The sequence below is a fragment of the Panthera onca genome, chromosome D1 (genome assembly GCF_046562875.1).
Source record: "Panthera onca isolate mPanOnc1 chromosome D1, mPanOnc1 haplotype 2, whole genome shotgun sequence".
Taxonomy (NCBI): domain Eukaryota; kingdom Metazoa; phylum Chordata; class Mammalia; order Carnivora; family Felidae; genus Panthera; species Panthera onca.
Window position 1 is genome coordinate 7,087,521 of NC_138348.1, and position 27,639 is coordinate 7,115,159.

The window sequence follows — 27,639 nt, forward strand, 5'->3', positions numbered from 1 at the left end:
AGGGAGGGCAGGGACCGGGCTGTGAGGAGGGCACAGAGGATCAGCAGAGTCACATGGGACCTCAGCAGTCTGGCCCCGTCCCTGCAGCTAGGGCCCCATCCCCCCCAACGTCCTAGATACCCAGTACTCGGGCAGGGGTGCGAGCCCCCAGGGTACTGGGGAAGGAGACAGCGGGCGGGCAGGGGTGGTGTGAGGTCCCGGGCTGTCCCTGAAGGTCAAGGCTTGCTGATGCCTTCCTGGGCAGCAGGTTTGGACAGAAGCACACTCCAGAGACAGATGTGGGGCCTTTTCCTTTATTGTTTGGGGTCTCTCTGCATGGAAACCCGAGACCCCACCCCCACCCCACACCCAGGTGCCTCTGGCACCCCCGTTACTGGTACACCGGTCCCTGAAGAGTCCCCTTTAAAATCACCGATATAAAAAAGGAGGGAGCGAGGGAGGGAGCGCCTGACCACCCCTCAGTCCAGGTGACTCCTGGTTGGCAGGTGGGGCAGGGCTGGGGGGCAGGCCACGGAGGTGAGGGGCACTGGCTTCTGCACGGGGGAGAACAGGCTTTCCCAGCCCCAGGAAGAGGCCTCGGCTGGGAAGGGCTTCTGCACATCTAGACGGCAGACAGTGCAGAGTTAGTGGTTATGGTGTAAAGTCTGCAGGTGAGGCCGCTGGGTAGGCTGGGTGGGTGCCCTCTGGCTGCAGCGAGGGGAGAGGACACGTCAGGATGCTCGGAGGCCGGGGGGCCGTCAGCTCCCCTGGCAGCCTCATCCTGAGGCAGGAACAAGCGAAAGTGGCCTTCCTCGTTTGGCGACGGGAGGAGCGGGGGGAGTCCATCTGAGCCCATGACTGGCGAAGGCAGGGAAGGCCACACGGCTCTGCGCAGAGCAGAGGGACCGTGGCAGCTGGGAGGTGAGGGGACAGGAGGACAAGGCCGCCTCCTGCTCCAAGGAAGGCACTTGCAGCTGGTGTGGCCCGGTGCGGCATGGCGGGAAGGCATGGCTTGGCAGACGAGGGTGAGGAGCACGGCAAGGGGACCGGAGCCCCTGCCTCATGCAAACATGGTCAGCTGTAACCACTGCCGGCAGAGGAGGGCAGAGAGAGAGGTCAGCCAGGGACGGCAGAAACGCCCAGTCCAGCCTCCTAGCCCAGGGGCCACCGTCTCTGGGGAGGGGCACTTTCTTACCTCCTCTACCCCTGGGAGACCAGGGCACAGGCACCCACGAAGACCTCCAGGAGCATGCCCCCCACCTCCCTTCCCAAGACCCAGACACCCCCACCCCATCCCATCCTTCCATCCTTCCAGAGGCCTGCCCTTTGGGTCTGGTTCTGAGGCCACAAGTTCCTGCCCCAAGTGGGTAGAAAGCATCACCACCCGAATACCCTCCCCCGCCACGGCCAAGAGAAGCTCCCACCTTAAACAAGTCAAAGGTCACCACCCCGTCCAGATCTGTGTCCAGAGTTTTGAAAAACCCTACGTTCAAAAGAAGACGTTTTGGCATTAAAAATCAGTGGGACATTCACGCAGGACCACCCTGCCGCCTGCCCCTCCCCCCCACATCCCCACGGCACCCCAAGCCCTCACCTGTCACACTGGGAAGCAGCTCTCTCTGCTGTCCTCCCCCTCCCCTACTGCCTTCCCCCCTCCCCCAGGCTCCCGACTCGGCCTTCAGGTTCCCAGGTACTTCGCCTCTCTGGGACACGCCATGGCACACAGGTCCCATCTGCAGCTGTCATTCCCATCAACTTATGGGAGACAGAACCAGAGGCAGGAGCCAGATGAAGACACTCACGGAACATGGTCTCCAGCCGCACCAGGCAGCACACGAAGTTGTCAAAGTCCACGGCCAGGTCGGGCTCCGAGTAGCGGGTGATAATGAGTTCATACAGCTTCTTGTTGAGCTTGAAGCCTGGCCCAGGACAGTGCGTGAAGGCCAGGGAAGCGGGGCCAGGGAGGGGGGCTGGGGCCTGGGCAGGGTGAGCCCCACCTGAGTAGGGCCAGGAGCCGGGTGCGGGGGGCGGGGGGTGCTGGGCAAGCAAGTGCCAGCCCGAGGGAGCGGGAGCCCAGACCGCCCCAGGGAATCAGCGGCCAAGGAGGGCCCGGGGGTCCAGTTCTACTTGTGCCGAGTGCCCTGGCCTCATCCTGACACGGGACTGTGAAGATGAGGCCCGCACCTCTCTCACTGGAGGCTCTGGAGCCCAGCTCCACCTCTCCCTGGCTGTGTGGCCGCAGGCCGGTCACTGCCCCCAGTCGTGCTTTTCTCAGGGCGCGATGGAGACAGTAACGGCCTCATCCCCGTTAGGCCACAGTGAGGACACAGGGAAGCACTGATAAAGCACTTAGCTCAGTAATTCAGTAAGAAGGCAGGAGATGGCCGTTACCGCCACACCATCACCATCTCCACCCCGGGGACAGGGCCGGTGCCGCGGGCCGCCACTCTGGGTAGCCGCCGACAGGCAATCAGCCTGGGGCCATCTGCCTGGGGACAGGCCTTACCCGCAGACTCGATGGCCATCCGCATCTCGTAGGCACTCATGCTGCCCGACTTGTCCAAGTCAAACTTCCGGAAGATGGACTAGAGTGGGGAACAGAGGGTGAGGGCCAGGCCGAGGGAGGCACCCAGCCCTTCCGGCCCACCCCAGGGTGGGGGGCTGCTGCGGGTGGAGGGCAAAGACCCGAAAGGTGGGCCGGGGGCTGGGGTCTGGAGCGGCAGACCCAGGGCGGAGGGCCTAGACCACGCAGCCCGTCTGGGAGCCCGCAGCAGACCCCTCCTGGGACGGAGGCCACACGGGAGGGAGGGACCACCTACCAGGTAATTCCGGATGCGGTTCCACAGGATGTTGAACTCCACCAGGCCCAGCTTCCCGTTGCCGTCCCGCTGGGGGGCTACCGTTAGGAAGCTTAAACCCGCACAGGGTGAGGGAACAATGGGGAGAAGGGGAGACTGACAGCAAGACGAGGGGAGGGGGAAGGGCAGGCGCCCACAGGGCCAGGTGGGTTGGACAAGGAGGGGTGCCAACAGCACCAGCCTTAAGGTGACTCAAGGACCCAGGCCCTCCTCTACCTCTCACTCAACATAAAGCCTGTGCCTCAGTTGCCCCTCCCCCTTGCCCCCCCCCCCCCCCCCCCCCCAATCATGGAGAAATGGCCTGGGAAAAGGACTGGTCCCTCTACACTCCACAGAGCTTTGTCCCTTTCTCTGCACTGTTCCGGGAAAGGTCACAGGGCGTCCTTCCCCACCATGTCCCCCACACCAAAGCAGCCTCACGAAACGAAAGCAAAAGATACATCCATGAGGTTCACCATGCTGCGACACGACTCCAGGCTGAAGCCCTTTGTCCGCAGGTCCTTGTCTGCAAGAAAATCGGTTCCAACACCTCAAGCAGCAGGCTTCCGGGGCCTGCCCCCGGGGCACTGGGCGGGATGGGGACCAGGGAAGTTGGATTCCTGGCACCTGGTGTGCAAAGCCCAGCAGAGTGGGTGCGTCAGGTCACTTTTATCGGCACAGGGTCAAGTACTTTAGCAACCGAGCCGGTGTCTACACCGCGAAGAACCAAGAACGAAAGGAGATCAGTGCTACACCAAAGTGGGAGAAACGCAGTAGAAACGTGAGGCCAAGGCGGCCAGGGCAGGGGTGAGGTTGGCCGCAGGCCCCGAAGGGGGACAAGAGGAGAGGGGTCTGGGCTGAGGGAACAGCATGGATGGAGGTCAGAGGCAGGGGCAAAGGGAAGGTTGGGGGGCGGGGCTGCCTAGAGCTGCGCACGTAGGGGAGTGAAGCCAGCCCCGTTCTGCAGGCAGCCCCTCGGCCTGGCCCTGGGGCGTATCTTCCAGAGGAAGGGGAGGCCTGTTCCTTGCTCCTACGGTGCTGTCACCAGCTCGGCTTCTAACGACACCAGGTCACGGCACTTGGGCATGGAGAACGGGGTCCGGCAAGATGGTGCAAGGAGTTTGGGAGGAAAATGGGGGTGAGCAGGGCTCAGAAAGGCAGTGGGGGCTTCCCCTGCCCATGAAGACCAAGGGCTTGGGTTGGGCTCAGTGTGAGAGCAGAAGCCTCGATTCTGGAGTCGGGCGGGGGGGGGGGGGGAGCGAATACAGGTTGGAGAGCTGCTGTCCTGGGACACTCACGTTTGCTGATGATCCTGTTGAGGATGGTCCGCAGTTCCTTGACGCTGATCTCCATGTCCTGGGGGAAGAGGGAGGAGGCACCCGCCCTGGAGAAACGCTGCGCCCCTGCGCCCCCCTCCCCGCCCTCCGCTCCACCACACCCTGCCTACCTCCCCTGCCAGCTGCCTGAAGAGGGCCTTGAAGTTCTCATCAATCTCCTCTTCTGAGAGCACTTGCTAGATGGAGAAGGGGGAGAGCAGGTGAGGGGCGCTCCAGCCAGGCCCCCGCATGGGCAGCAGCTGGGGCGAGGCCGGGACCACTCATCACCACACGCCTGCCTCCTCGTGTCTCTGAGCCTCCCTCTTGTCACCAGTAAAGTGGGAATCGCTCTCCCCCTGCCCGGGGCTCTGCGGCCTGAGGAGAGTGCAGTTCAGCTCCGTGACGGCGGGGGGAGGCTTTGGGCAAGTTCCTTAACCTCCCCGAACTTGACTTTCTCGCTGAAAGGGGAGACGGTGGCCTCACCCGGACAGGGTTGTTGTGGAGGCAACGGGGTGACCAGGTAAAGAGCTCAGTACAGAGCTGGCAGAGACCAGCGAGAGCTCAGGGACCTCGCATCACTATTATCACCAAGCCCTCTGCAAAACCGTAAAGTGCTGGGCAGATGAGGGATTGGTATTACCCCTAAGGCTTCTGCCACGGGGGCTCCCAGGAGCCAGGACACCCAGGTCCCCGTGATACGCCCAGGGTGAAGGGGTGAGGCAGAGGAGGAAGGCACCTGGGTGGTGGGGGGGCGGCGGGCAGGGCACGTACCTCATCAGGGAGATTGGCCTGGATCTGGTCATCCAGCTCCCTGCAGAGGTGGAAGGACAGAGGGGCCAGTCAGGGTGGGGGTGCAGGGGGGCCCGGGGGCCGGGGAGTGGGCACCGGGGAGGGGCCTTCTACTCACTCGGTCCCGGCCTTCTTCTCCGAGAAGAAGCGTAGCACGAAGTCGCCCTCCTTGTTGGGCTCGAAGGTGGAGGGCACCACCACGTACTCCCCGGGCGGCAAGCGGAAGCGGGTGCTGACCTCCCGCAGGTTGATGAACTGCTCTGAGCGCGCCCGCGACGAGTTGGCCAGGAAGAAGTCGCGCTTCAGGTGCACGGCCGGCTGGCCCACCAGCTGGCGGGAGGGGAGGAGGGGGTGGGGGCTGCAGCCGGCCGCTCAGCCCGCCCTCGGGGAGCTGCCCGCACACCCGGGCCGCAGGCCCCGGGGCCCAGCCGAGCGGCTGGCAGGCTGGTCTCGGCCCCGCCAGATCATCTTGTCTCAGTTTCCCCGTCCGCAAGACGGAGGGGACAACGCTGCCTACCGCACAGGGCGGAGGTGAGGACATACTCTGGAGGTGAACGTGAACACTAGGACTCCGGCGAAATAACATTCCCGCTATTGTTACCCAGAGCGTCCCCCAAGTCAGACCCCCTGGGACAGCAACATCTGCCCCCTCCGGGTGGGGGTGGGAAGACCGTTCGCGAACAGTAAAACGAGGTGACTTCTTAACTCTCTACGTGTGGGCTTGCTGCCATCTTGCTCCCCTCTGGGCACCAACAGGCCTTGTGTGTTCAGGGGTATGTAAATCCAGGTGTCAGAGGTCACCTACCTCCGGAGGAACCTGCCAGAGAGATGGAAGAAGTTAGAGATGTGTGCTTGGCCTACAGGCACAGCGTGTGCTGGACAGAGGCCCTGAGTTCTTAAGAATCACGGGACCTGAGGAGACCGGGAGGCAGGGCTCGGGGCCACTGGCCGCCCAGACCTGTCTTCACGCCAGAGAGGCACCTCAGGACCTCAGGAAAGGGCCCCGGGCAAGGTCCTCTTCACCCCTGGAACACCCTGGGCCTTGGCTCTGAGTCGGACCCAGCACAGCCCCCAGAGCGGCCAACTGCAATGTCCTACAGCCCAGGGACATCAGAGTCCCCACCAGTTTGCTGTCGGGAGCTCCGGGCCTGGGCCGAGACTGTAGCGGTTCTCTTGCCCTGCCAGGAAGGTCCAGAAGTTTCTGTGTTGGACACAGTGAGTGAAGCAGGGCCCTCCCAGGCCAGGCTCTGCTTATATACTAAAACAGGGAGCTCACTACTCCTCCAGGGCCGCCCACTTGGCCACTTCTTTCTGAGGCCGAGCCAAAGTCTGTCCCCCAGAAGCTACGTCACAGTCGTCAGCTAAGCCAGAACCCTCGGCCCAAGAGCGGCCACGGCAGGCGCCTCCGGGGGACAGTGGCCAGGGCCACCTGCCTCAGGACTGTGGCGGCAGTGTCCTCTGGCGCCCCCTGGTGGGGCTCGCCCACGGTGCACCGGGAGGCCGGCTCTCGACGCCGGTTCGGCGTGATCGTGTGATCGGCTCACCTCGTAGACGGCGAAGCCGATGGTCTCCATGTCGCGGCCAAAGCGGCGCTCACGGCGGCGGTGCTTCTGCATGAGGGCTAGCACGAAGCTGCAGCCTGATTCTCGACCCCCGTAGTAGTCGTCGTCCGCGTCGTCCGTCTCCTCCAGTCGGATCTTGAACTGGGGATTGACCCAGAAGGTGGCTGTAGGAGGTGGGGGTTGGCGGGAGGGGTCAGGGGAGGCCCAGAGCAGAGTGGTCCCCGCCTCCGGGCTTCCCCTCCCCCACGTGTCCCTTCGTTCATTCGTCCAACAGGTATTATTACTAAGTGTCCGCCGTGTGACAGACGGGCAGCGGGGGGCACACGCAGTCCCTGCCCTCGTGAGCTCACATTCCAGGAGGGGAGGCCAAGTCTGAGCAAGTCGGGGCACTTATCAGAACAATTACAAAGACTGGGAGCCGGTCAGGGAAGGCATCTTTGAGGAGGTGACATTTGAGTGAGATCTGAAGGAGAAGCCCTGGGAAGACACTGGGAAGCAGGAGGGAGAAACAAGGACCCACACGAGGAGACAGCCGGTGTCTAATGCAGCATCCAGCTCCGGCCAGCACGGGAAATGCGGACAGTGGCAAAGGTTGGTGGGAGCCGGGTGGGCAGTGAGGAGGGTGGTTTGAATCAAAGGGCAAAAGGCCCTCCCCACGCCCCAACAGGCTTGCACCAGGAGCGGCATGAACGGATTCGGATTTGCAAAGGTAGCTGGAGCTGCTGTGTGGACGATGACTTAGGAGAGAAAAAGAGAAGGCAGGGTCTGATAGGAGGCCACACGGCTGCAAAGGGTGACAGAGACTTGTGTCTCTGGCAGTGTGGTGACTCAGTTGCCCACGACCCCCTAAAACAACCAGGTGCTGGACACAGTAAGCAAAGCTGCTTTTTAGAGGCACTAATAAGCCACAGCAGTCCCCTCCCCCTCCCCCCCCCCCCCACAAGTTGACATTAACCAAAATGACAGATATCAAGTGTTAGCCGGGAATGTGGAGAAATCAGAACTTCACACACTGCTGGTGGGAATGTAACACAGGGCCGCCGCTTCGGAAAACAGTCTGGCAGTTCCTTAAATGGTTACACACAGAATTATCCTATGACCCTGCAAGGATACTCAAAACTGCGATGTACGAAAACGTACATCCACACGAAAACGTGGATGTAAATGTTCACAGTGGCATTATTTGTAATACCCGAATGGTAGAAGTGACCCAAACCGTCCATCAGCGGAGAAATGGATTTTTGAAAACGTGGTATAACCAAACAATGGAATATTATTCGGCAACACAAAGAGAGTACCGATATGGGCTCTAACACAGGTAAGCATACGAACAGGCAGATCCACAGACGCAGACAGGAGGCTGGCGGTTACCTGGGAGTGAGGCGGAGGGGTCAGGAGTGACAGCTGTAGGGTGGACGGTTTCTTTTTGGGGTAATAAAAATGCTCTAGAATTGATGTGCTGATAGACGCACAACTTTGTGAATATATGAAAACCACACTGAATTTGCCACTTCAAGTTGGTGAACTGGACCGTATGTGAGTGATAGCTCAATAAAGCCTTTTTTAAAACATGGCCACTAGGAGCCCCGCGAGGTAAATAATGCTGAAGGACTCCCGCAGACTCCTGGAGACCCTGAGCCCTGGGTACAGGGACAGGAGACAAAATCTAGCAGGAGATCTTTGCAATAAAACTGGGACCCCTATGAGGAATGCCAACAGCGTACGTAGGAAAGAAAAATAAACCCCACTGGGAGGAAGGAAAAAAAAAAAATTCTCCCCAAGAATTTATAACCACAGGCCTTCACGTGATCTTGCAGTTTCAATTTGTTCCTTCTTTTCTTTAATTAAAAAAAAAATTTTAACGTTTATTTTTGAGAGAGAGACAGACAGACAGAGCACAAGTGGGAGAGGGGCAGAGAGAGACACACAGAATCCAAAGCAGGCTTCCAGGCTCTGAGCTATCATCACAGAGCCCGATGCGGGGCTCGAACCCACGAACTGTGTGGGATCATGACCTGAGCTGAAGTCGGATGCTTAACCGACTGAGCCACCCAGGCGCCCCTTTTTTAAATCTTTCAAAAATGTTTATTTAGTTTTGAAGGAGACACAGAGCGTGAGTAGGGGAGGAGCAGAGAGCGAGGGAGACACAGAATCCAAAGCAGGCTCCAGGTTTCAAGTCGTCAGCACACAGCCCAACGCGGGGCTCGAACTCGCGAGCCAGAACATCATGACCTGAGCTGAAGTTGGACGCTTAACCGACTGAGCCACCCACGCGCCCCCAGTTTCAATTCGTTTTGCCTATGAAGTCAAGGAAACCTTCAGGAGATAATTTATTTTTAAAAGTGTCCTGGGATTCAAAGAGTCATCCCAGGTGACTGATAGAAATACCAGAAGAACCTAACTTCACCCAAGGACTCAAAGAACTCCCACAGATGAACTTCTAGGCCAAAGGAGACAAAAATCTCACAAGGAAAGAAGGCATGAGTAAGTGAGAACCAGCAGCCACAATGGACCAAAACACCAACCCTCTGAGACTTAAAATATTGAAATAATCAGATGCCAGAATATAAAAGACTGGGTTTATTATATTTAAAGAAATAAATGAGAAGCTTGGGAATATGAGCAAGAATAAACAGATTTGAAAACGAGCCACTGGAACTTCTACACATTAATTTTTTTAATAAAAGTAAGTACTTGTTAGAAGGATTAACCACCAGATTTGACACAGCAAAAAAGACCACTCGTGAAATGAGAATGGATCGGAAGGAACTACCCAGAAGCAGAAGGCAATGCAAGGAAATTAGGAGATGGCAAATTTGAGCAATGATAAAGAGACTAGATGATTGAGCAAGGAGTTCCAGCTTACGTTTGATTAGAATTCTAAAAGGAAAAAATGAAGAGTCTAAGAAGGAGCTGTTATTCTAAAAGACCATGGCTAAGAATTTTCTAGAACTGTTGAAATACATCAACCTGCAGGCCCAGGGAGCCCAGTGAATCCAAAGCAGAATAAAAAGAAATCCACACCTCAATACACCTTGGTGAAATTACGGAATATCAAAGACGAACAATCTTTTTAAAAAAAAAATTTTTTTTTTTTTTACATTTATTTATTTTTGAGAGACAGAGTCAGACAGAACGTGTGCAGGGGAGGGGCAGAGAGAGAAGGAGACACAGAATCCAAAGCAGACTTCAGGCTCTGAGCTGTCAGCATGGAGCCCGACGCGGGGCTCAAACCCAAGAACTGTGAGATCATGACCTGAGCCAAAGTCGGACGCTTAACCTACTGAGCCACCCAGGTGCCCCTCAAAGATGAACAATCTTAAAACAGAAAAGACAAAGCATCACAGAAGGCGTGGGAGACAGAGTCTCAGCTCACAGAGCAACCAGAGAAGCAGAGTGAAGAGTAACGGTACCTCCAATGGGCTAAAAGGAATGCAATCCAGAATTTTGTGTTCAGAGAATTGTCAAGAACGAGCACGCTGCAGAGGTATTTTCAGAAGAGTGGAGAAAGTTTATAGAAGGCGAAGAGGGGGAAGGAGGTGGAGGGGAAGGAGAAGGAGGAATACGAAGGCTTATGTTTTAGGCAGATGGGAAAATGAGCTCAGATAAAAGTTGTGGAAATGGTGAGCAATAAACACTGTTCTTCTATGGGTGAGCCAGTGAATATGGGCTGTATCGAATAATGATACGGAGCAAACACCTCGGTCCTCCAAACCCAGAGACGGGAAAACTAGTCGAGAGAAAAGGAAGAGAACTCAATCCAAAATAAGGCATAGCAGGAGGGACAAACAGAAAACGCACAGGAAGTCTGCTGAAATAAATACAAAGTCATCAGCAATCACCATGAATGTCAATGGACTAAACTTTCCAATCCAAGGGCAAAATGTTTCAAACCGGATGATCAAAAAGCCAGTGGCGTGCTGTTTACAAGAGATAACCACCAAAACGCTGAGCTATAGAAAGATTAGACGTCAAACAGTATAACAAAATATACCACAAAAATACTAGCGGAAAGAAAATTGGAACAGCTATAGTGACAGCGACTGAGAGGGACTAGAAAGTTAAAGAATTACACCCGGAGAAGGCAGCCATTAAATAACAACAACAAAACAGGTCTGACTCACTAGGAACTTACAACAAGTCTAAGCTTGATGCAGCTAATGTCATAACGCAAAATCCGTAAAGCAAAATAACGGGGAGCAGGGAGAGAGGGAGGCACAGAATATAAAGGGAGGAACTAGCAAAAACATCAGGATGGTGTATGACTTTATCTTCCCTCTTCCAGTAACTGACAGACTAAGCCGACCAAATATTAAGTGTGATCTGACGGGCAATTATAAAACATTCCCCCTAACACTCAGAATTGCGTGCCACTCGGATTGTTCGAGAGAACAGACTGTAGGGCTGCGATGCCTCTGTTCAAATCCCAGCTCCGCCACTTATCAGTGCCTCACTTTCTTTACCTGTAAAACAGGAATCATAATAGTGCCAGCCTCACAGGGTCAGTGTGAAAGTTAAACAAGTTATCATACTTAAAATATTTAGGGGAGCGCTTGGCATATAAGACACACACACAAAAGCGTGAACCAGTCTTCTGAGAACATGTGAACACGTGCTGGGCCGCGGCACCAGCTTCTGTTGATTTCAAAGCTGCGATCTCATCAGACCGTGTTTTCTGACTACAAGGAAATCAAGTTAGAAACCAACAATAAAACGGTAACTAGCAGGTTATAACTGGGACGTTTGGTCATTAATTCACTCTTAATTGTTACAGGTCTATCCAGATTTTTTCTTTTTCTTAAGTTGGTCCTGTTTCTTTCCAGGAATTTGTCCGTTTCACCTAGGTTAGCTCATTGGTTGGCACACAGTTGTTCACAGTACTTCCTTATAATCCATTTATTTTTGTTGGTTTGATAATGATGGTCTCTCTTTAAGTCCTGATTTTAGTAATCTGAGTCTTCTTTTTTTCTTGTTTACTTTGGTTAAAGATTTTACAATTTTGCTGAGCTCTTCTAAGGACTGACTGTTGGTCTCGTTGATTTTCTCCATTGTTTCTCCATTCTCTATTTCATTTATGTGTACTTTAATCTTTATTATTTCCATTCTTCTGTTTGCTTTGGGTTTAGTTTGACCCTTTACTACATTCTTAAGGTAGAAGATCAGGTTGTTGATTTGAGATCTTTCTTTTCTAACATAGGTACGCACTGTTTTAATTACCATTCTGTGTGATTTCTCATATTTTTGCATTTTTTAAATGTTTATTTAGTTTTTGAGAGAGAGAGAGAGAGAGAGAGAGAGCATGAGCAGGGGAGGGGCAGGGAGAGAGGGAGGCACAGAATCTGAAGCAGGCCCCAGGCTCCGAGCTGTCAGCACAGAGCCTGACGCGGGGCTCAAACCCACAAAGCATGAGCCAAAGTTGGCCACCCAACCGACTGAGCCACCCAGTCACCCCTGATTTCTCATTTACATTATCATTGCTTTTTGACAAACTAACTCATTCTATGAAGCCAACACTATCTTGATACCAAAGCCCACCAAATAAAGACATCACGAGAAAATTACAGGACGATATCACTTATAAATATCAACATAAAAATCCTCAACAAAATACTAGTAAATCAAATCCAACAGTATATTAAAAGGACGAGATGCAACAAAATAGGATTTATCCCAGGAATGAAGGATAGTTCAACATAAAGTCAATCAATGTAATAAGCCACATTAATAGAACAAAGGGGAAAAACCTACATGATCATGTTTGTTTTTTTTTAATATATTTTAAAGTTTACTTTGAGAGAGAGAGCACGCGCAGGGGTGAGGCAGAGAGAGGGATTAAGAGAATCCCAAGCAGGTTCCTCACTGTCCACACCAAACCCGAAGCAGGGCTTGAACCCACGAATTGTGAGATCATGACCTGAGCCTAAATCAAGAGCTTAACCAACTAAGCCACTCAGGTACCCCATGATCATCTTAATTGATGCAGAAAGGCATTTCACAAAGTCCAACACATATTCATGATAAAAACATTCAGAAAACTAAGAATAAAAGGGAATGTCCTCAATATGACAAAGAGTGTTTACGGAAAAACCAGCTAATATCATACTCAGTGCCGAAAGACTGAAGCTTTCACCCTAAGATCAGGAACAAGATGCTTGCTTACATCGTTGCTAAACAACCACTGTATGGGAAGTTCTAGCTAGATGAATTAGTCAAGGAAAAGAAAAAAGGTATTCAAGTTGGAAAGGAAAAAGAAAACTATCTCTAACTGCAAACGACATGATCCTGTATGTAGAAAAACACAGAGTCCACAAAAAAGTTACTAGAACTAGTCACAAATACAGCAAAGTTGCAGGTTACAAGACCAAGACACAAAAATCAGTTGTTTTTCCAAATACCAGCAATGAACAACTGAAAAAGTAAATTACAGAAACAATTCCTTTACAATAGTATCCAAAAAAATAAAATATCTAGGTATAAATTTAATAAAGAGCTGAAAGACTGAACACTGAAAACTGCAAAATGTTGCTGAAAGAAATTAAAGACATGAAAAAATAAAAAATAAAAAAAGACATGAAAAAAAATAAAAAAAAAAAAGACATGAAAAAAGACATCCCATGTTCATGGATCGGAAAACTTAGTAGTATTATGATGTCAACATTACCTGAAGTGATCTGCAGATTCAATGCCATCTTTATTAAAATTCCAGCAGCCTTTTCACAGAGGTGGAAAGCATATCCTCAGATTCATATGGAATTATAAGGGTCCCAGAAGCCAAAAGATTATGAAAAAAACCCAAAAGTTGGAAGACTCGCACTTTCCGATTTCAAACCTTACTGCAAAGCTACAGTAATTACAACAGTGTGGTACTTGCATAAAAATAGACATACAGACTAAAAGAACTGAGAGTCCAAAAATAAACCCAGACATCAATGGCCAACTGATTTTTGACATGGGTGCCAAGACCATTCGATGGGGAAAGAATAGTCTTTTCAACTGATGATACTGAAACAATGAATTTCCACATGCAAAAGAATGAAGTTGGGCACCTATCTCACACCAGTGATCTTTTACATCGCTGCTGTGCTTGTCTGGGGGCACCAAAAATCACACCCACGTAAGACAGCAAACTTAGAAAACTGCTGTGTGCATTCTGACTGTTCCACCCACCAGCCAGCCATTCCCCCATCTTTCTCCTTCTTCTGGAGCCTCCCTATTCCTGGAGATACAAAAATCTTGGAACGAGGCCAATTAATAACCCTACAAAGGTCTCTGAGTGTCACAATGAAAGAGTCCTGTCTTTCACTTTCAAATCAAAAGCTAGAAATGATGAGGCTTATCAAAAGTCAAGATAAGCAGAAGCCTAGGCCTCTCACATCAAACTGCAAGCTGTGAGTGCAAAGGAAAAAAAATCTTGAAGGAAACTGAAAACGTTACTCCAGTGAACACACATGATAAGAAAGTGAGACAGCTTTACTGCTGATATGGAAAAGTTTTAGTGGTCTGGATGAAAGATCACACCAGCCCCAACATTCCCGAAGCAAAAGCCTAATCCAGTGCAAAGCCCTCATTGTCTCCAATTCCATGAAGGCCGCGTGAGGTGAGGAAGCTGCAGAATTAATGTGTGAAGGTAGCAGAGGCCGGGTCGTGAAGTTTAAGGAAAGAAGCCAACTCCGTAACATGAAAGTGCAGGGGGAAGCAGCAAGTCCTGTGCAGAAGCTGCAGCAAATTACCAAAAGAGCTCACTAAGGTAATTAGGGAAGGCGGCTGCCCTAAACAGCAGAGTTTCAATGTAGACGAAGCAGCCTTGTATCAGAAGATGCCGTCCAGAACTTTCATCGCTAGAGAGAACCCAATGCCTGGTTTCAAAGCTTCAAAGGACAGGCTGACTCTCGCTAATCAGGGGCTAGTGTAGCTGGTAACTTTAGGTTGAAGGCAATGCTCATTTACCATTCCAAAAATCCCAGGGCTATTTAGAATTTTGCCAAATCTACTCTGCCTGTGCTCTTTAGGGAACAACAAAGCCTACACGACAGCACACCTGTTTACAACATGGTTTACTGGGCATTTTAAGACCACCGTTGAGACCCACTGCTTAGAAAAAGATTCCTTTCAAAATATGACCTGCTCACTGACAATGCACCTGGTAACCCAAGAGCTCCGATGGAGACATAGAACAAGATTAATGTTGTTTTCATGCCTGTTAACATAGCACATGCCCTGCATCCCCTGGATCAAGGAATACTTGCAACTTTCAAGTCTTACCACTTAAGAAATACATCTTGGGGAGCCTGGGTGGCTCAGTTGGTTAAGTGACCGACTTCAGCCCAAAACTCGCAGTTTGTGAGTTCGAGCCCCGCGTCAGGCTCTGTGCTGACAGCTCAGAGCCTGGAGCCTACTTCAGATTCTATGTCTCCCCCTCTCTCTACCCCTCCCCTGCTCACGCTCTGTGTCTCTCTGTCTCTCAATAATAAACATTGAAAAATTCTTAAAAAAGAAAAAAACAAATACATCTTGTGAGGAAGATAATGATTCCTCCAATGGATCCTGGCAAAATTAATTGAAAACCTTCTGGAAAGGATTCGCCATTCTAGATGCCATTAAGAACATTTGTGATTTAGGGGCGCCTGGGTGGCTCAGTCAGTTAAGCATCCAACTCTTGGTTTCAGCTCAGATCATGATCTCATGGCTTTGTGGGTTTGAGCTCTGCATCGGCACCCCACCAATAAAGTATTTTTAAATCAAGGATGTATACAATTTTTTTAAGACGTTATAATGCTATTGCACACTTAATAGAATACAGTATAGCATACACATAATATATGCACTGGGAAACCAAAATATTCACTTAACTCACTTTATTGTGGTATTTACTTTACTGTGGTGGTCTGGAAATGAACCCACAGTATTTATCTCTGAGGTATGCCTACACAAAAATTAACTTGAAATGGATGAACAATCTAAATATGAGAGCTAACACTGTAACACTCTCAGAAGAAAAGAATAAATCTTCATGGTCTTGGGTTTGACAATAGATTCTCAGATATGACACCAAAACCATGAGCAACAAAAGAAAAAATTGAAAATTGGGCATCATCACCGTTAAAAATTTCCATGCTTCAAAGGACATTATCAAGAAAATGAAGACATCCACAAAATGGAAGAAATTATACGTAAATCATCAATCTCATAAAGTCATATCCAGAATGTATAAAAAACACAACTCGGTGTGCCTGGTGGCTCAGTCGGTTAAGTGTTCTGCCCTGACAGCACAGAGCCTGCTTGGGATCCTCTCTCTCTCCCTGTCTCTCTGCCCCTACCCCGTAATCTCTCTTTCTTGCTCTCTTTCTCTCTCTCAAAATGAATTTAAAAGAAAAAAAAAAAAGACAACCCAATCTAAAAATGGGCAAACTACTAGAATAGAAACTCTGAAATATATATGTAAGTGCCCAATAATTACATAAAAAGATATTCTTATCAACATCATTCGTCATTAGAGAAATGCACATCATCAATGAGATACCATTTCATACCCACCAGGATGGCTAAAAACCATGGACAACAGCAAGTGTTGACAAGGATGCGGAGAAGTTGGAACTCACACATTGCTAGTGGGAACGTAAAATGGTGCTGTCACTTTGGAAAACAGTTGGTAGTTCCTCAGAAAGTTAAACATGGGAGTTACCATGGATCCCAACAATTTTGCTTCTACTTAGAGACCCAAGAGAACTTTTGCTCACACAAATACAGGTATATGAATGTTCATAGCATTCCTACTCATAATACCCCAAAACTAGAAACAATCTAAATGTCCGTCAACTGATGAATGAATAAGTAAAATGGGGTATCTCCAAATCGTGGAATATTATTCAGCCCTAAAATTGAAATCAAGTCCTGACACACATTACAAGATGGACAGATTTTGAAAACATTACAATAAAGAAAGAAGCACAAAAGGCCACACATCTTGTATGATCCCATTTATAAGAAAAGTCTAGAAGAGGCAAATCTAGAGATAAAAAAAAAAAAAATGTAGATTAGTGTTTGCCAACAAAGTCATATGAAAATGATACTATAGGGGCACCTGGGTAGCTCAGCCCATTAAGTGTTTGACCCTTGATTTCAGCTCAGGTCCTGATCTCACAGGTTCCTGAGTTCCAGCCGCGCATCAGGCTCTATGCTGACAGGGCAGAGCCTGCTTGGGATTCTCTCTCTCCCTCACTCTCTGCCCCTTCCCTGATCGCAATCACCCCCCACCAAAATAAATAAACATAAAAAAAAGAAAATAATACTATACAAAGATCAACAGGCAAAAGTCATTTCTTTAAGCATAATACCAACAAACCTCTCACAGAATTAATAAAGATGAAAGAAAGTGCAGGGGCGCCTGGGTGGCTCAGTCGGTTAAGCGACCGACTCAGGCTCAGGTCATGATCTCTCAGTCCGTGAGTTCAAGCCCCCCATCAGACTCTATGCTGACAGCTCAGAGCCTGGTGCCTGCTTCAGATTCTGTCTCTCCCTCTCTCTCTGTCCCCTACCCTGCTTGCATTCTGTCTCTCTGCCTCTCTCAAAAATAAATGTTAAAAAAATATATTTAAAAAAAAAGGGAAGTGCAAATAAATAATACTATAAATGAGAGGACGTCATTACAGAAGAGGTATCAGAATATATTAATACCTTTATGCTAATAATTTTGAAAACAGAGGCAAAGGATAAATAAACTCCTAGAAAACACAACTTGGTCAAAATAGGCTCAAGAAGAAATAAAGGACCTGAATAATCCTATAACCATTAAAGATCAGTATCAAAATGTTGATTTTCACGCCGAGAACAGAGCAGGGCTAACAGCTTTAAAGATCAAGTCTACCAAACATTTAAGCAACAAATCATCCCATCTTATGCAACTCTTCCAGAAAATAGAAGAAGAACACTTCCCAGTTCACCTTCTGAGCCAAATATAGCACCCGTACCAAAACTAGACAAGGTCAGTATGAGAAAGGAAAATTACGGGCCGATCTCATTTGTGAACTTGGATGTAAAACTACAGTTGAAAAAACTATGTCATGACCGCGTTGTTGTTTTTTCACTCGGGAACGTAAGGTTGATTTAATATTAGAAAAGTGATTAACGTAATTTACCGTTTTACGAGGTAAGAAGCATATTATTATAATAAATACACCTAAAAGCATTTAATAACATTAAACCCCATTAATATGATAAAGGCATCTACAAAAAAAACTAGAACAGAAAAAACTTTAGGGATAAAATCTGTAGTAAACATCCAGTAGTAAAAAGTTGTCCTTTGTGAAAGGGCTAAGGGGTAGGGGTGGGGGTGGGGGGAGGGGGCGCCTGGCTGGCTCAGTAAAATGGGAGTGTGCGAGTTACAAGAATTGGAAACGAACTGGGGCGCCTGGGTGGCGCAGTCGGTTAAGCGTCCGACTTCAGCCAGGTCACGATCTCGCGGTCCGTGAGTTCGAGCCCCGCGTCGGGCTCTGGGCTGATGGCTCGGAGCCTGGAGCCTGTTTCCGATTCTGTGTCTCCCTCTCTCTCTGCCCCTCCCCCGTTCATGCTCTGTCTCTCTCTGTCCCAAAAATAAAATAAAAAACGTTGAAAAAAAAAAGAATTGGAAACGAACAAATTTATCATTATTTGCAATTAGAAAATCAAAAAGGATCTATAGATAAATCAGTAAAATTAATTATAGTTTAACAAGTTTGCTGGATACAAAATACATTTAAAAGGTCAACTGCATGTTACTGTTTATCAGCCACTATTACATGGGAGATGTAATTTTAAAGAGATACTGGGGCGCCTAGGTGACTAGGCTCCTAAGGTTAAGCATCCAACTTCAGCTCAGGTCATGATCTCACAGCTCATGGGTTCGAGCCCCACGTTGGGCTCTGTGCTGACAGCTCAGAGCCTGGGGCCTGCTTTGGATTCTGTGTCTCCCTCTCGCTCTGCCCCTCACCTGCTTGTGCTCTCTCTCTCTCTCTCTCAAAAATAAATAAACACTGGGGTACCTGGGTGGCTCAGTTGGTTAAGTGTCTGACTTCAGTTCATGATCTCACGGTTCGTGGGTTCAAGCCCCGTGTCAAACTCTGTGCTGACAGGTGGGAGCCTGGAGCCTGCTTCAGATTCTGTGTCTCCCGCTTTCTCTGCCCCTCCCCCACTCTCTCTCTTTCTCTCTCTCTCTCTCTCTCAAAAAATAAACATTATATTTTTTAATATTATTAATATAATAGCAACAAAATGATACAATATCTAGTAATACATCTCAAAACCTTTAAATAGAAATTATAAAACGTTATTGAGAGACATTGAAGACCAAAATAAAGAAAGAGATATACCACATTCTTAGATAAGAAGACTCAAAACCAGAAAGATGTCCTTTCTCCCCAAATCGATCTATAGATTCAGGGCAATTCAAATTAAAGTCTCAAAAAGGGTTCTTTGAACGACCTGGTTAGCTGATTCTAAAATTCACACAGGGAAACAAAGGGCGAGAATAGCTAAGAGACTCTTGAAGGCATTCACCCTGCCCAAAAGCTATAAATCTGTAGCAATGAAACCAACGTGCTATCAGCTGGAGGGACAGACCGAGGGATGGAATGGTGAGCCCGGAAACAGAGCCACACATACACGGGAGCTACAGGACACGGCTGTCACTCCAGGACAGCGAGGAAAGGACAGGTTTCGCACTAAATGATGCAGGGAACGGTGGTCTTCTAGTTGAGGAAAAGCTGAAATTGGATCCCCATGAGGGAGAAGAAGACCAAAACGGGGCTGTGAGCCATGCTGGGAAGGTGGAGAACGCGGGACATGAGATCAGAGCGGAGGTGGGTTTGGCAAAGACAAAGGCTCCGGTGGCCTCCAAACCAGCAGTGACAGTAGCGTGGTGAGGACGGAAGCTGGACGGGCGTGGGTTACAACGTGAGCTGGGAGTGGGAAAGGAAACGCAGGAGGGTGGCAAGCTGGACATTTTTGCCTCGAAGGGGAGCCCAGAAATGGGTAGGAAAGTGGGGTCAAAAAGAGGATTGCTCTAAGCCAGGAGATTCTCCATAATGACCCAGGAGCAAGAAGTGAAGGATGAACGAGCCAAAGGCTTCCAGACACATGGGAGAACACGAGCGAGAGCAGGGCTGGGCGTGGTCCCCACGAGCATGGACAGTTCTGCCACTGTCACAGTCGGGAAGGCAGTAATGACAGGCACAGGCTGAGACAGGCGGGGCGAATCCAGGAGGTGCCCTGCGTGAAGACAGCTATCTTCCAGTGAAGTACAAGGCCGAGTCCACAGATGGGAGGAACCACGGAGGCCAGTTTGAGGGCACGGGAACGTTACTAATCAGCAGTGGACTTGTTGGGGACCACGAAAGGTGGTCATCTGGGATTTGTGGCCGTGAATTCACAGGGCAGGTGCAGCCCCGGGTGTGTGATTTTCTCTGCAGCCACACTCGGTGGTCCTGAAGCTGATGAAGGGGGCTCAGTGAGGACGCTGGTTGTGCCGGGGGAGGCAGGGGAGGAGCAGAGGGAGCCACAAGGCAGGAGCCAGAATGTTTGCAGGGACAAGATTACAACAACGACGCTAACCTGATGAGAAGACAAGACGGGAGACAAAGGACACCACAACAGTGGCTTTAATGGACCAGAGAGTAAGACGCCGCTGAGGGCTGCAGGATAAGGGAGCTGAACGGGTGAAGGCAGAGGTCAGACCGGAAGGTGTGGCTGGGCTCCCGGGTGTCTCAGGGGGTGGCTGAACTAAGGTGGAAGAAAAAAGGCCACTGCAGGTCAAGACGGGGAAGAATAGAGAGGCCAGGCCGTGGACCAAGTCACCCACATAGATTCAGAAGCCCAGGCAAAGGTGATGGAGGCCCAGGGAGGAAGACAGTGGGCCAGGAGAGAAGGTTCCAGAATGAGGAGTGACAGAAAAGTGGCTGGACGGCCACAGAGTCTTCTCCACTTGTTAACTCCCTGGGCTCAGGCCCTAGGATGGTGAATCCGGCACGGCTCTTCAGAATTTACAAGTACATTCAACACTGTAGGTCTCAAAGCAAATCCCAGAGGTCAGCACAACCATGCTATCTTACAAACGAGGAAACTGAGGCCCAGCCAGGGGACCTGCGGTGGGCGAGGCCCTCGAGCCGGGAGGCAGCAGGGCCCGACGGCCACCCCGTGCTCCCTGCCCCTGTGCGCCCTGCTGGCCGCGAGGTCAGATCACCTGGGTAGTTCCGGCAGCCCCCCGCGGTGCTCCCCCGCCGCCAGGTGCCCTCGTAGAGCGTGGTGTTCCATTTGCGGATGGACCGGCTCTTGAGCGCGTCGGGCGTCAGGTTGCAGATCTCCAGGCGGGAGAACTCACGCAAGAAGTCTCGGAAGGACATCCTGGGGTCACGGTGCAGGGATGAGCCATGGTCCCCAGTCAGGGCACCCAGGGAGGAGGCACGTGCAGACTTTGTGCAGCTTGGGAGCTGGGGCGCCAGGCCCCGAGAGGGACCAGACTAAGGAGGGGGGGCGCTCACCAGAACTCTCCATCCTCCATCTTGATCCGGAGCTGCTCCCGCTCGTAAGGGTCCACGTTGTTCCACTCCGAGGAGCTGGCGGGGAGAAGGGTGCTGCCAGGGGCTGGTGGGAACTGACCCGCCGGCCTCTGTTCCTGGGGCCTGTGCCCTCAGCCCAGGTCAGAAGACCTCCGCATGGTCAAGCCCGAGATCCCATCCCAGGGGTTGTCTTGTCATGGCCAGCTCTGAGGATGCTCACGGGCTGGGTGCGGTGGCCGGTTGGGCCTGAGCTTTGTCGGGACAGCCCCCCAGACCCGGTAACACGGAGATGCCACCCCTCCCCCCCCCCCCCCCCGTTCAATCCCGAGCAGAGCCCCAGCAGAAATGCCAGTGGCACTGACCAGCCTTCCCCAGCCTCCCCGGCCAGCGTCCTCTGCCCCTCACCCGTCGCTCCAGGCTCCCGTCCACTCCACCTCGCCCCAGGGATTCCGCATCCGGATCAGGCTCACCATCTGGCCCTGGTAGTTCACCTGTGCCCCAGAGCTCCCGTCAGCACCTGCTTCTGGCACGCACCTTAAACACCCCTGCCCGCCACCTCACCCTCAGGAGCCCCGCTCGGTACCCAGCACCACGCCAGGGAAAGTACAGCCCTTTCTCTAGGAACTTACCATGGAGGGAGGCAGCTACGCACAAGACTACAGAAAATCAGGGCAGGGTAAGATAAACATCTCAGGACGAGTGGCCCCAAGAGACAAATAAGATGCTGCAGGAGGTCAGAGGAAGAGCCAGCCCCTCCCACAGCCCTGGTCACAGGCCAGACAGGCAAAGGCAAGCAAGGGGGCAGGAACCACCCTGCAGGGACAGCCCCCACGTGCGGTGGTACCTGCTTGGCCCCCGTCACAGAGTAGGCGTGGCCCTTCACCAGCTTCTTGAAGGTGATGGCCTCCATGTCCAGGACACTGGAGATCTGTAGAGACACACGTGCTGTGGTCAGGGACCAGGTTCCGGGGACCAGGCCGGCGTCCCCATCCCCAGTCAGGAGGTGAGTGCCAAACACTCACGGGTCTTGAACGTTCCCCACGCACGTACGACAGCTATTGGGAGTGGCAGGCGGGGACCCTGACTCCGCCTAATAGCCCCTCACACGGTGCCCCTAGAAGAGGGGCCGTCTGGGCACTCCGTCAACACTACCGCCGGTAGGGGACCCGGGCAGCCCACTGACACTGCTTTGGCCAGAGCTGACCGGACTCCGTGCAAACATGCGTGTCCACACACATAGTCGCACGCAGCTCCCCCAGGCCCCCAAGGCCCTCGCAAGGAGGGATGCAGTGAGGTGGAGGAGGGGGTGAGGACAGGCTAGAGGCGGCCGGGACTGGGGAAAAGTGGAAGGTGGGAACGGGGTTAGAGTCGAGGATGCAGTGATGTAGGGGGGGGAGGCTGAGATCAAAGGTGAGTCGTGGGAACAGAACAGCAGCGAAGAGGGTGAAGGAGGCTGGGCGGGAGCGGAGGCTAGGAAAGAGCTGAAGTCGGAGGCTGGTGAGCTGGACGGCGGATGGGCACGGCATTAGATGACAGGAACAAGCAGCGGGAGGGCGGGAAGGCAAGCTGGGGTCTGAGGTTTGCGGGGCAGGGATGACGCCAGACACAACGGAGGCAGATGGGACCGGAGGGATGGATAAGGCCGGGGGAGCATCCAGAGACGGTGTGGGGTGAAGGACAGGGTCTGGAGCCAAGCCCGGGACAAGGGATGAGGCCGGGCTGCAAGAGGAGACTGGTCACAGGTCGGGGCGCGAGGGGCAGGGCTGGGTGCACTCACGTCGATGGAGCAGCCCAGGAGGGAACCTCGCTCGAGCGCCTTGAGGATGATCTGGTAGAGGTCGCTGGGTGCCTTGCGCAGCTCATACCACTCGGTGACTCCGCCTGTGAAGTCCTCAAAGCCCTCCGAAGTGCTGCCCCCGGAGAGGGCCTCGTAGCTGCCATTCACCCTGCGGGCAGCCCCAGGTCAGCACTCTGACATCAAACGAGACCCTAGATCCCAGGGGTGCCTGGAGCCCTGCCCCGGGCCCCCACTCACTTGGCATAGGCCTTCTCGAGCAGGGCGCTCCAGAACTCATTGCCTTGGGCGGAGTGCACAAACACCAGTTTCCCGTCCTTGATGGGCAGTAGGTCATCCACGACCACATCTACCCATTCCCCAAACTGCCACAGCTGGAGGAGGGGAGAGCACAGTGAACACCTGCTTTGGGATCTCCCAGGCCGCGGCTCAAGTCTCAACTCTGCCATTTACTAGAGACCTGACCGTCTCTAGATCCAGGATCCTGAACAAGTTATTCTCTCTGAGCCTCAGTTTCCCTATCCATAAAAGGGAACAGCAGGGGGGCGCCTGGGTGGCTCCGACTTGGAGCGTCCGACTGGTTGAGCGTCCGACTTGGGCTCTGGTCATGATCTCCCAGTCTGTGAGTTCGAGCCCGCGTCGGGCTCTGTGCCGACAGCTGGGAGCCTGGAGCCTGCTTTGGATTCTGTGTCTCCCTCTCTCTTTGCCCCTCCCCGCTCATGCTCTGTCTCTCTCTGTCAAAAATAAATAAACACTAAAAAAAAAAAAAAAAATTTTTTTTAAAGGGAACAGCAGGGCCGTCCTCAAGGGAACACTAAACGCGATCACAAAGGTAAAGCTTTTAGGGCAGCGCTACTGATATTTTTGAAACAGACCAAGGTGCTTTGTCAGGTATGGAGAGGTTGGAAAGCCCTGGGGACCTGGCTTCCATGGAACCAGCCCCCTATCTCTCCTCTCCCCAAGCTAGGTCCGGACGTGTGTGTGTGTGTGTGTGTGTGTGTGTGTGTGTGTGTGTGTGTGTATGGGGGGCGGGGGCGAACGTGTAAATTAAGTGTAGATCAAACATGTGGCGTCTAGACCACAAGATGGATGACGTTCCCCGCAATCATGAGTTTGCTTCAGGGATGGCCAGAGAGACGGGTTTCCCAGGGCCCAGAGGAGTCAGGACCCTGGGGCAGAAGCGGCCAAGGGCTAGGGAGGCAGGAAGGAGGGCAGAACAATGGGACAAAGAGAGGAGGTGGACCCCAGTAGTGAGGGTTGTAGGGGGGGAGTGTTGAACGGGCCAATCAAGAGGTTGAGGAGGAGCCGATTAGAGGAGTGAGGGAAGGGGGCGGAGGAAGGGGCAGCGAGGCCACACCCCTGCATACCAGCTAGGGGAGCAGGTGCAGCACTTGGCCTAAGTAGATGGATGGCACCGTGGGTCCTGTAGGCTGGTCTGCTCGGAATAGGGTAAGGGACTCTCTGACTAGGTGTAAGGGGAGGGCACCCAGGAGTCCTGAGGGCAGGGCTGGGGCCACCAGGGCCAGAGGGTCTAATCCAGGATTCCCGGAGGTGTGTGTCTCCCACCATCAGCTGACTGAGAATTCCTTAGTGTCACTTGAAAAATGGGTCCTGTGTGCAAAAAAGGAATAACTGGTTTAAACAGACTTAAATCCTGTCTTTCTTTTCTGCAGGGCTCTGTCAGAGGCTGGAGACTGCCAAAGTCACAAGAGGAGGTGGGGGTGGGTGGGTGCAGACATTTACGTCTTGGGTGGGACGGCCACATGTGCTGTTCCGTTTCTCCCCGTGGAACGTTATTTATTTTTCAGATGGGGAAACTGAGGCCCTGTGGCGGAAAAGGCTTTGTCCCACAGGATATGACACAGAGATCTCTCTATCCCTCCCAGCACTTTCTCCCTGTGAGACGCACAGGGAAACTGCCAGCTGAAATACCTGCCCTGCCCAATCGTTTCACACATGACAGATCTGAGATAGTATCAGGAGGTCAAATTCTTTCTAGAGGAAGGACTGGCCCCCACAGGGTGTGGGCTTAAGCCACCTAACTGCAGACTGCTGTGCGTCACCGGTCCTCACCTCCTCGGGTGCCTGCTACCCCTCCTTCCCCCACGCCCTGGTCCCCGGTGGATTCGGGGCTCCTCACCTGGAAATGAAAGATGCCGGCATAGCCATTCTGGAAGCTTTGGCCATGTGGAACCACTCGATGCAGAAGCGTGTCATTAAGGGTGAGGGAGGCAATGGCAGCCAGGAGCCAACAGTCCCCTGGGATGGGAGGGATCCACATCAGACCTGCTCTGCCAATCTGCTCCCAGTGATGCACGAGGGCCCATGCTGGGGAGAAACTGGGATTCCCTGGGTGCCGGGTCCCTCGACTTACAGAAGAGACCCAGGAATCTAGGCAAACCAGCCCAGCACTGATAGCCAGAGCCTGTCTGAGCTTGCAGGAGGGAGGGGTTAGGGCAGAGCTGGAAGGAGCAGGCATGGGGAACTATTATGGAAAAAACACCCAGAACCACCCCCCCCCCCCCCCCCCGGCCTACCCAGTGCTCCCTGGCAGATGTCTGTGCGTGTGGCTCCATCCACAATGAACTGGGGGTTTGAGAGCAGCTCCTGCAAGAGACCCAGAGTCCTGTCTCTGGGCCAGCCCTCCTAGACACTGGAACCCAGCCACCCCAGACCCCACTCCCCACCAAGGACCTGGAGTCCTGTTCCCACTCCTCACCCAGGATGGGGGTAAACTGAGTCCCACCCAGGGTGGTGGTCCCTCTCACCGTGGGACGCTTCCACTTGATGCCATAGGTTTTGGAGGAGTTGAGGCCCAGGTCCTTGTAGCCCAGGCTCTGGGGCACCGGGGGGAAGGCCTCATCACGAAAGAGGACCCCACTCTGCAGACAGTGAGCCCGCAGCTGCTCATAATCCTGGCCCATGTACTTGATGGCATTTTCATGGCGGCCAAGGCCCAGCTCCTTGGCCCGCTGCTTCTGCACTTGTGCAGACACCCCCGTGCAGTACACCGGGGTGATGATTTCCTCGGCCATCCTGCAGGACAGACCACCCTGCTCAGAACCCAGGCCTTCCCAGGGCTAGAACTGGGGCTCCTGCCTGTGGCCCGCCGCCCACCCTTCCTTTCCAAACCTGGGGTTTCCCCACCTCTCTATGCTCCCAGCATCCAGGAGAGGGGCTTCTCTGCCCCTAGGTATGCTGGCCACCACCTCCCTACCCCCCCCCCCCCCCCACAAGGCTACCACCTCTCCCTTCCCAGACTCCCATTGTCCTGGGCCTGCAGTGCTGTGGCCAGCCAGCCAGGTGGGGCAGGGCAGAGCCTGGAGATAATAACACGGTAACCCCTTCCCCAAACAGCCAAGCTCCTAGGCGCTGGCCCCTTTCCCTGGCTTGGAGGCTGAGAACCTCGGGCAGCCAGGGACCCCGTCCCCAGACCCCTGAGGCAGGCTGGGTGCCCAGGGCTGCTGGACCCCTTCCCCTCTGGCCTTCCCCCAGCCCAGACCCTGGAGACAGTGATGAGCGCAGGCTGGGCCGGTGGCCCGGGCGGTGCGGCTTTCCCCAGCCCCCGCCCCTGTCCTAGGCACGCAGAAGGCCCCGGGGTAGGGGCAGCCCCTCGGCCGGCAGCAGTGGCCACGGGTCGGGGAATCCCGGCCCGGCCATGCAGCTCCTTACCTGGGGGAGCAGTGTTTGGGGGATCGCAGCGGTCCCCGCGGCTGCCTTCCCGGGTGGCGGCTCAGGGCAGGGCCCAACCAGGAAGAGCGCTCCTCCCCGCCCTCCTCCCGCTGCTCCTACCGCCCTCCTCTCCCCCTCCCTCCTCCTCCTTCTCCTTCCCCTCCCGGGCTCCGACCCCCGCTTCCTCTCCGCTCTCCCTTACCTCCCCGCCACCTTCTGCGACTATCTCTCTAGCGGCGTCTCCCCGCCCCTCCCTCGGCGGCCAGCTCCGCGAGAGGACAAATTAGTAAAAGGCGGAGTTGTCCCCCGGGAGGGGCCGCCGGCGCCCAGACGGAAGGGCACTGCGGGGGAGGGGGAGGGGTGCGGGGAGGGCAGGGCCGGGGGTATTTTTAACCCGGGGCAGCGGCTCGAGTTGCAGGGCCGGGCGGCCCCACCCCACGCGGCGCCCCCGGAGGGCATTCCCTGCCCCTCGGGCCTCCCCGGGCCGCCTCCGCCCCCGCCCCGGCCCCCGGCCCCCAGCGCCCAGCCGAGATTACCCCGGGCGGCGGCAGCAGCCGCTCCGAGGAGGGGCCGGGCAGGGCGCTCGCCTGCGGGGGGACGCTCGGCCGGCGGCGGCCGGGTCCCCCCACCCCGGCTCCCCGCCCCCACCCCACCCCCGCCGCGCGACCCTGGGCGAGTCCTTGCCCCTCTCGGCCTCGGTTTCCCTTTTGCGCCGCGAAGGGCACGGAGGTGAGCCGCTGCGGGCACCCGTCTCTCTCGCGCGCTCTGGGGTCTCTGGAGCCCGGACCCTGCGAGGGGTGGGCGTCCCTGCCCTCGCCCCCAGGCCCTCGGCCCACCCACCTGGGAGCGCCCTTGTGCCGCCTCCCCCAGGAGGGGGCGGCAGAGGCTGCGAGCCGATCGCCAGGCCCACCCAAGGCCGGGAGATCCCGCCTCCTGCCCGCAGAGCTGCGCCGGGAGAAGTTGGAGAAGCCAGAAGACCGAGGGAGGGAGGAGGACTAGCGGCGTTCCCCCAGCCCCGGGCTTCGCACTGACCTCTCTTGCCCCCTCCGTCCCACTCCCTTGCAGCCTCCTTCTTTTGTACAGATCTGAGCAGTCTTTCCACCCCAAGTGGAGTGGAATGGAAACGCCCATGGTTCACCTAGCCCTGCCCTAACGCTCTGC

At 53.6% G+C, this 27,639-nt stretch overlaps 1 protein-coding gene across 4 annotated transcripts; it reads right to left on the bottom strand.

Annotated features, from left to right (window-relative positions):
- Positions 1 to 279: 279 nt before the first annotated feature.
- Positions 280 to 27,534, bottom strand: CAPN1 (calpain 1). 4 transcript variants are annotated; one of them, XM_081790233.1, is made up of 22 exons: positions 27,511 to 27,534; positions 25,575 to 25,842; positions 25,344 to 25,413; positions 24,947 to 25,065; positions 23,047 to 23,180; positions 22,789 to 22,957; positions 21,856 to 21,939; positions 21,417 to 21,502; positions 20,994 to 21,068; positions 20,696 to 20,856; positions 6,466 to 6,647; positions 5,727 to 5,738; positions 5,040 to 5,251; positions 4,904 to 4,943; positions 4,264 to 4,329; positions 4,115 to 4,172; positions 3,278 to 3,342; positions 2,799 to 2,867; positions 2,486 to 2,564; positions 1,782 to 1,898; positions 1,404 to 1,462; positions 280 to 1,066 (listed from the first exon to the last, which is right to left on the bottom strand). In XM_081790233.1, the coding sequence occupies exons 2-22, from the start codon at positions 25,839 to 25,841 to the stop codon at positions 1,040 to 1,042; spliced, it is 2,151 nt and encodes a 716-aa protein (XP_081646359.1). In that variant the 5' UTR covers position 25,842; positions 27,511 to 27,534; the 3' UTR covers positions 280 to 1,039. The 4 variants fall into 4 exon arrangements, with proteins under 4 accessions (XP_081646359.1, XP_078289816.1, XP_078289815.1 ...); XM_078433690.2 differs by lacking the exon at positions 27,511 to 27,534 and adding an exon at positions 27,319 to 27,433; XM_078433689.2 differs by lacking the exon at positions 27,511 to 27,534 and adding an exon at positions 26,681 to 27,102.
- Positions 27,535 to 27,639: the final 105 nt, after the last annotated feature.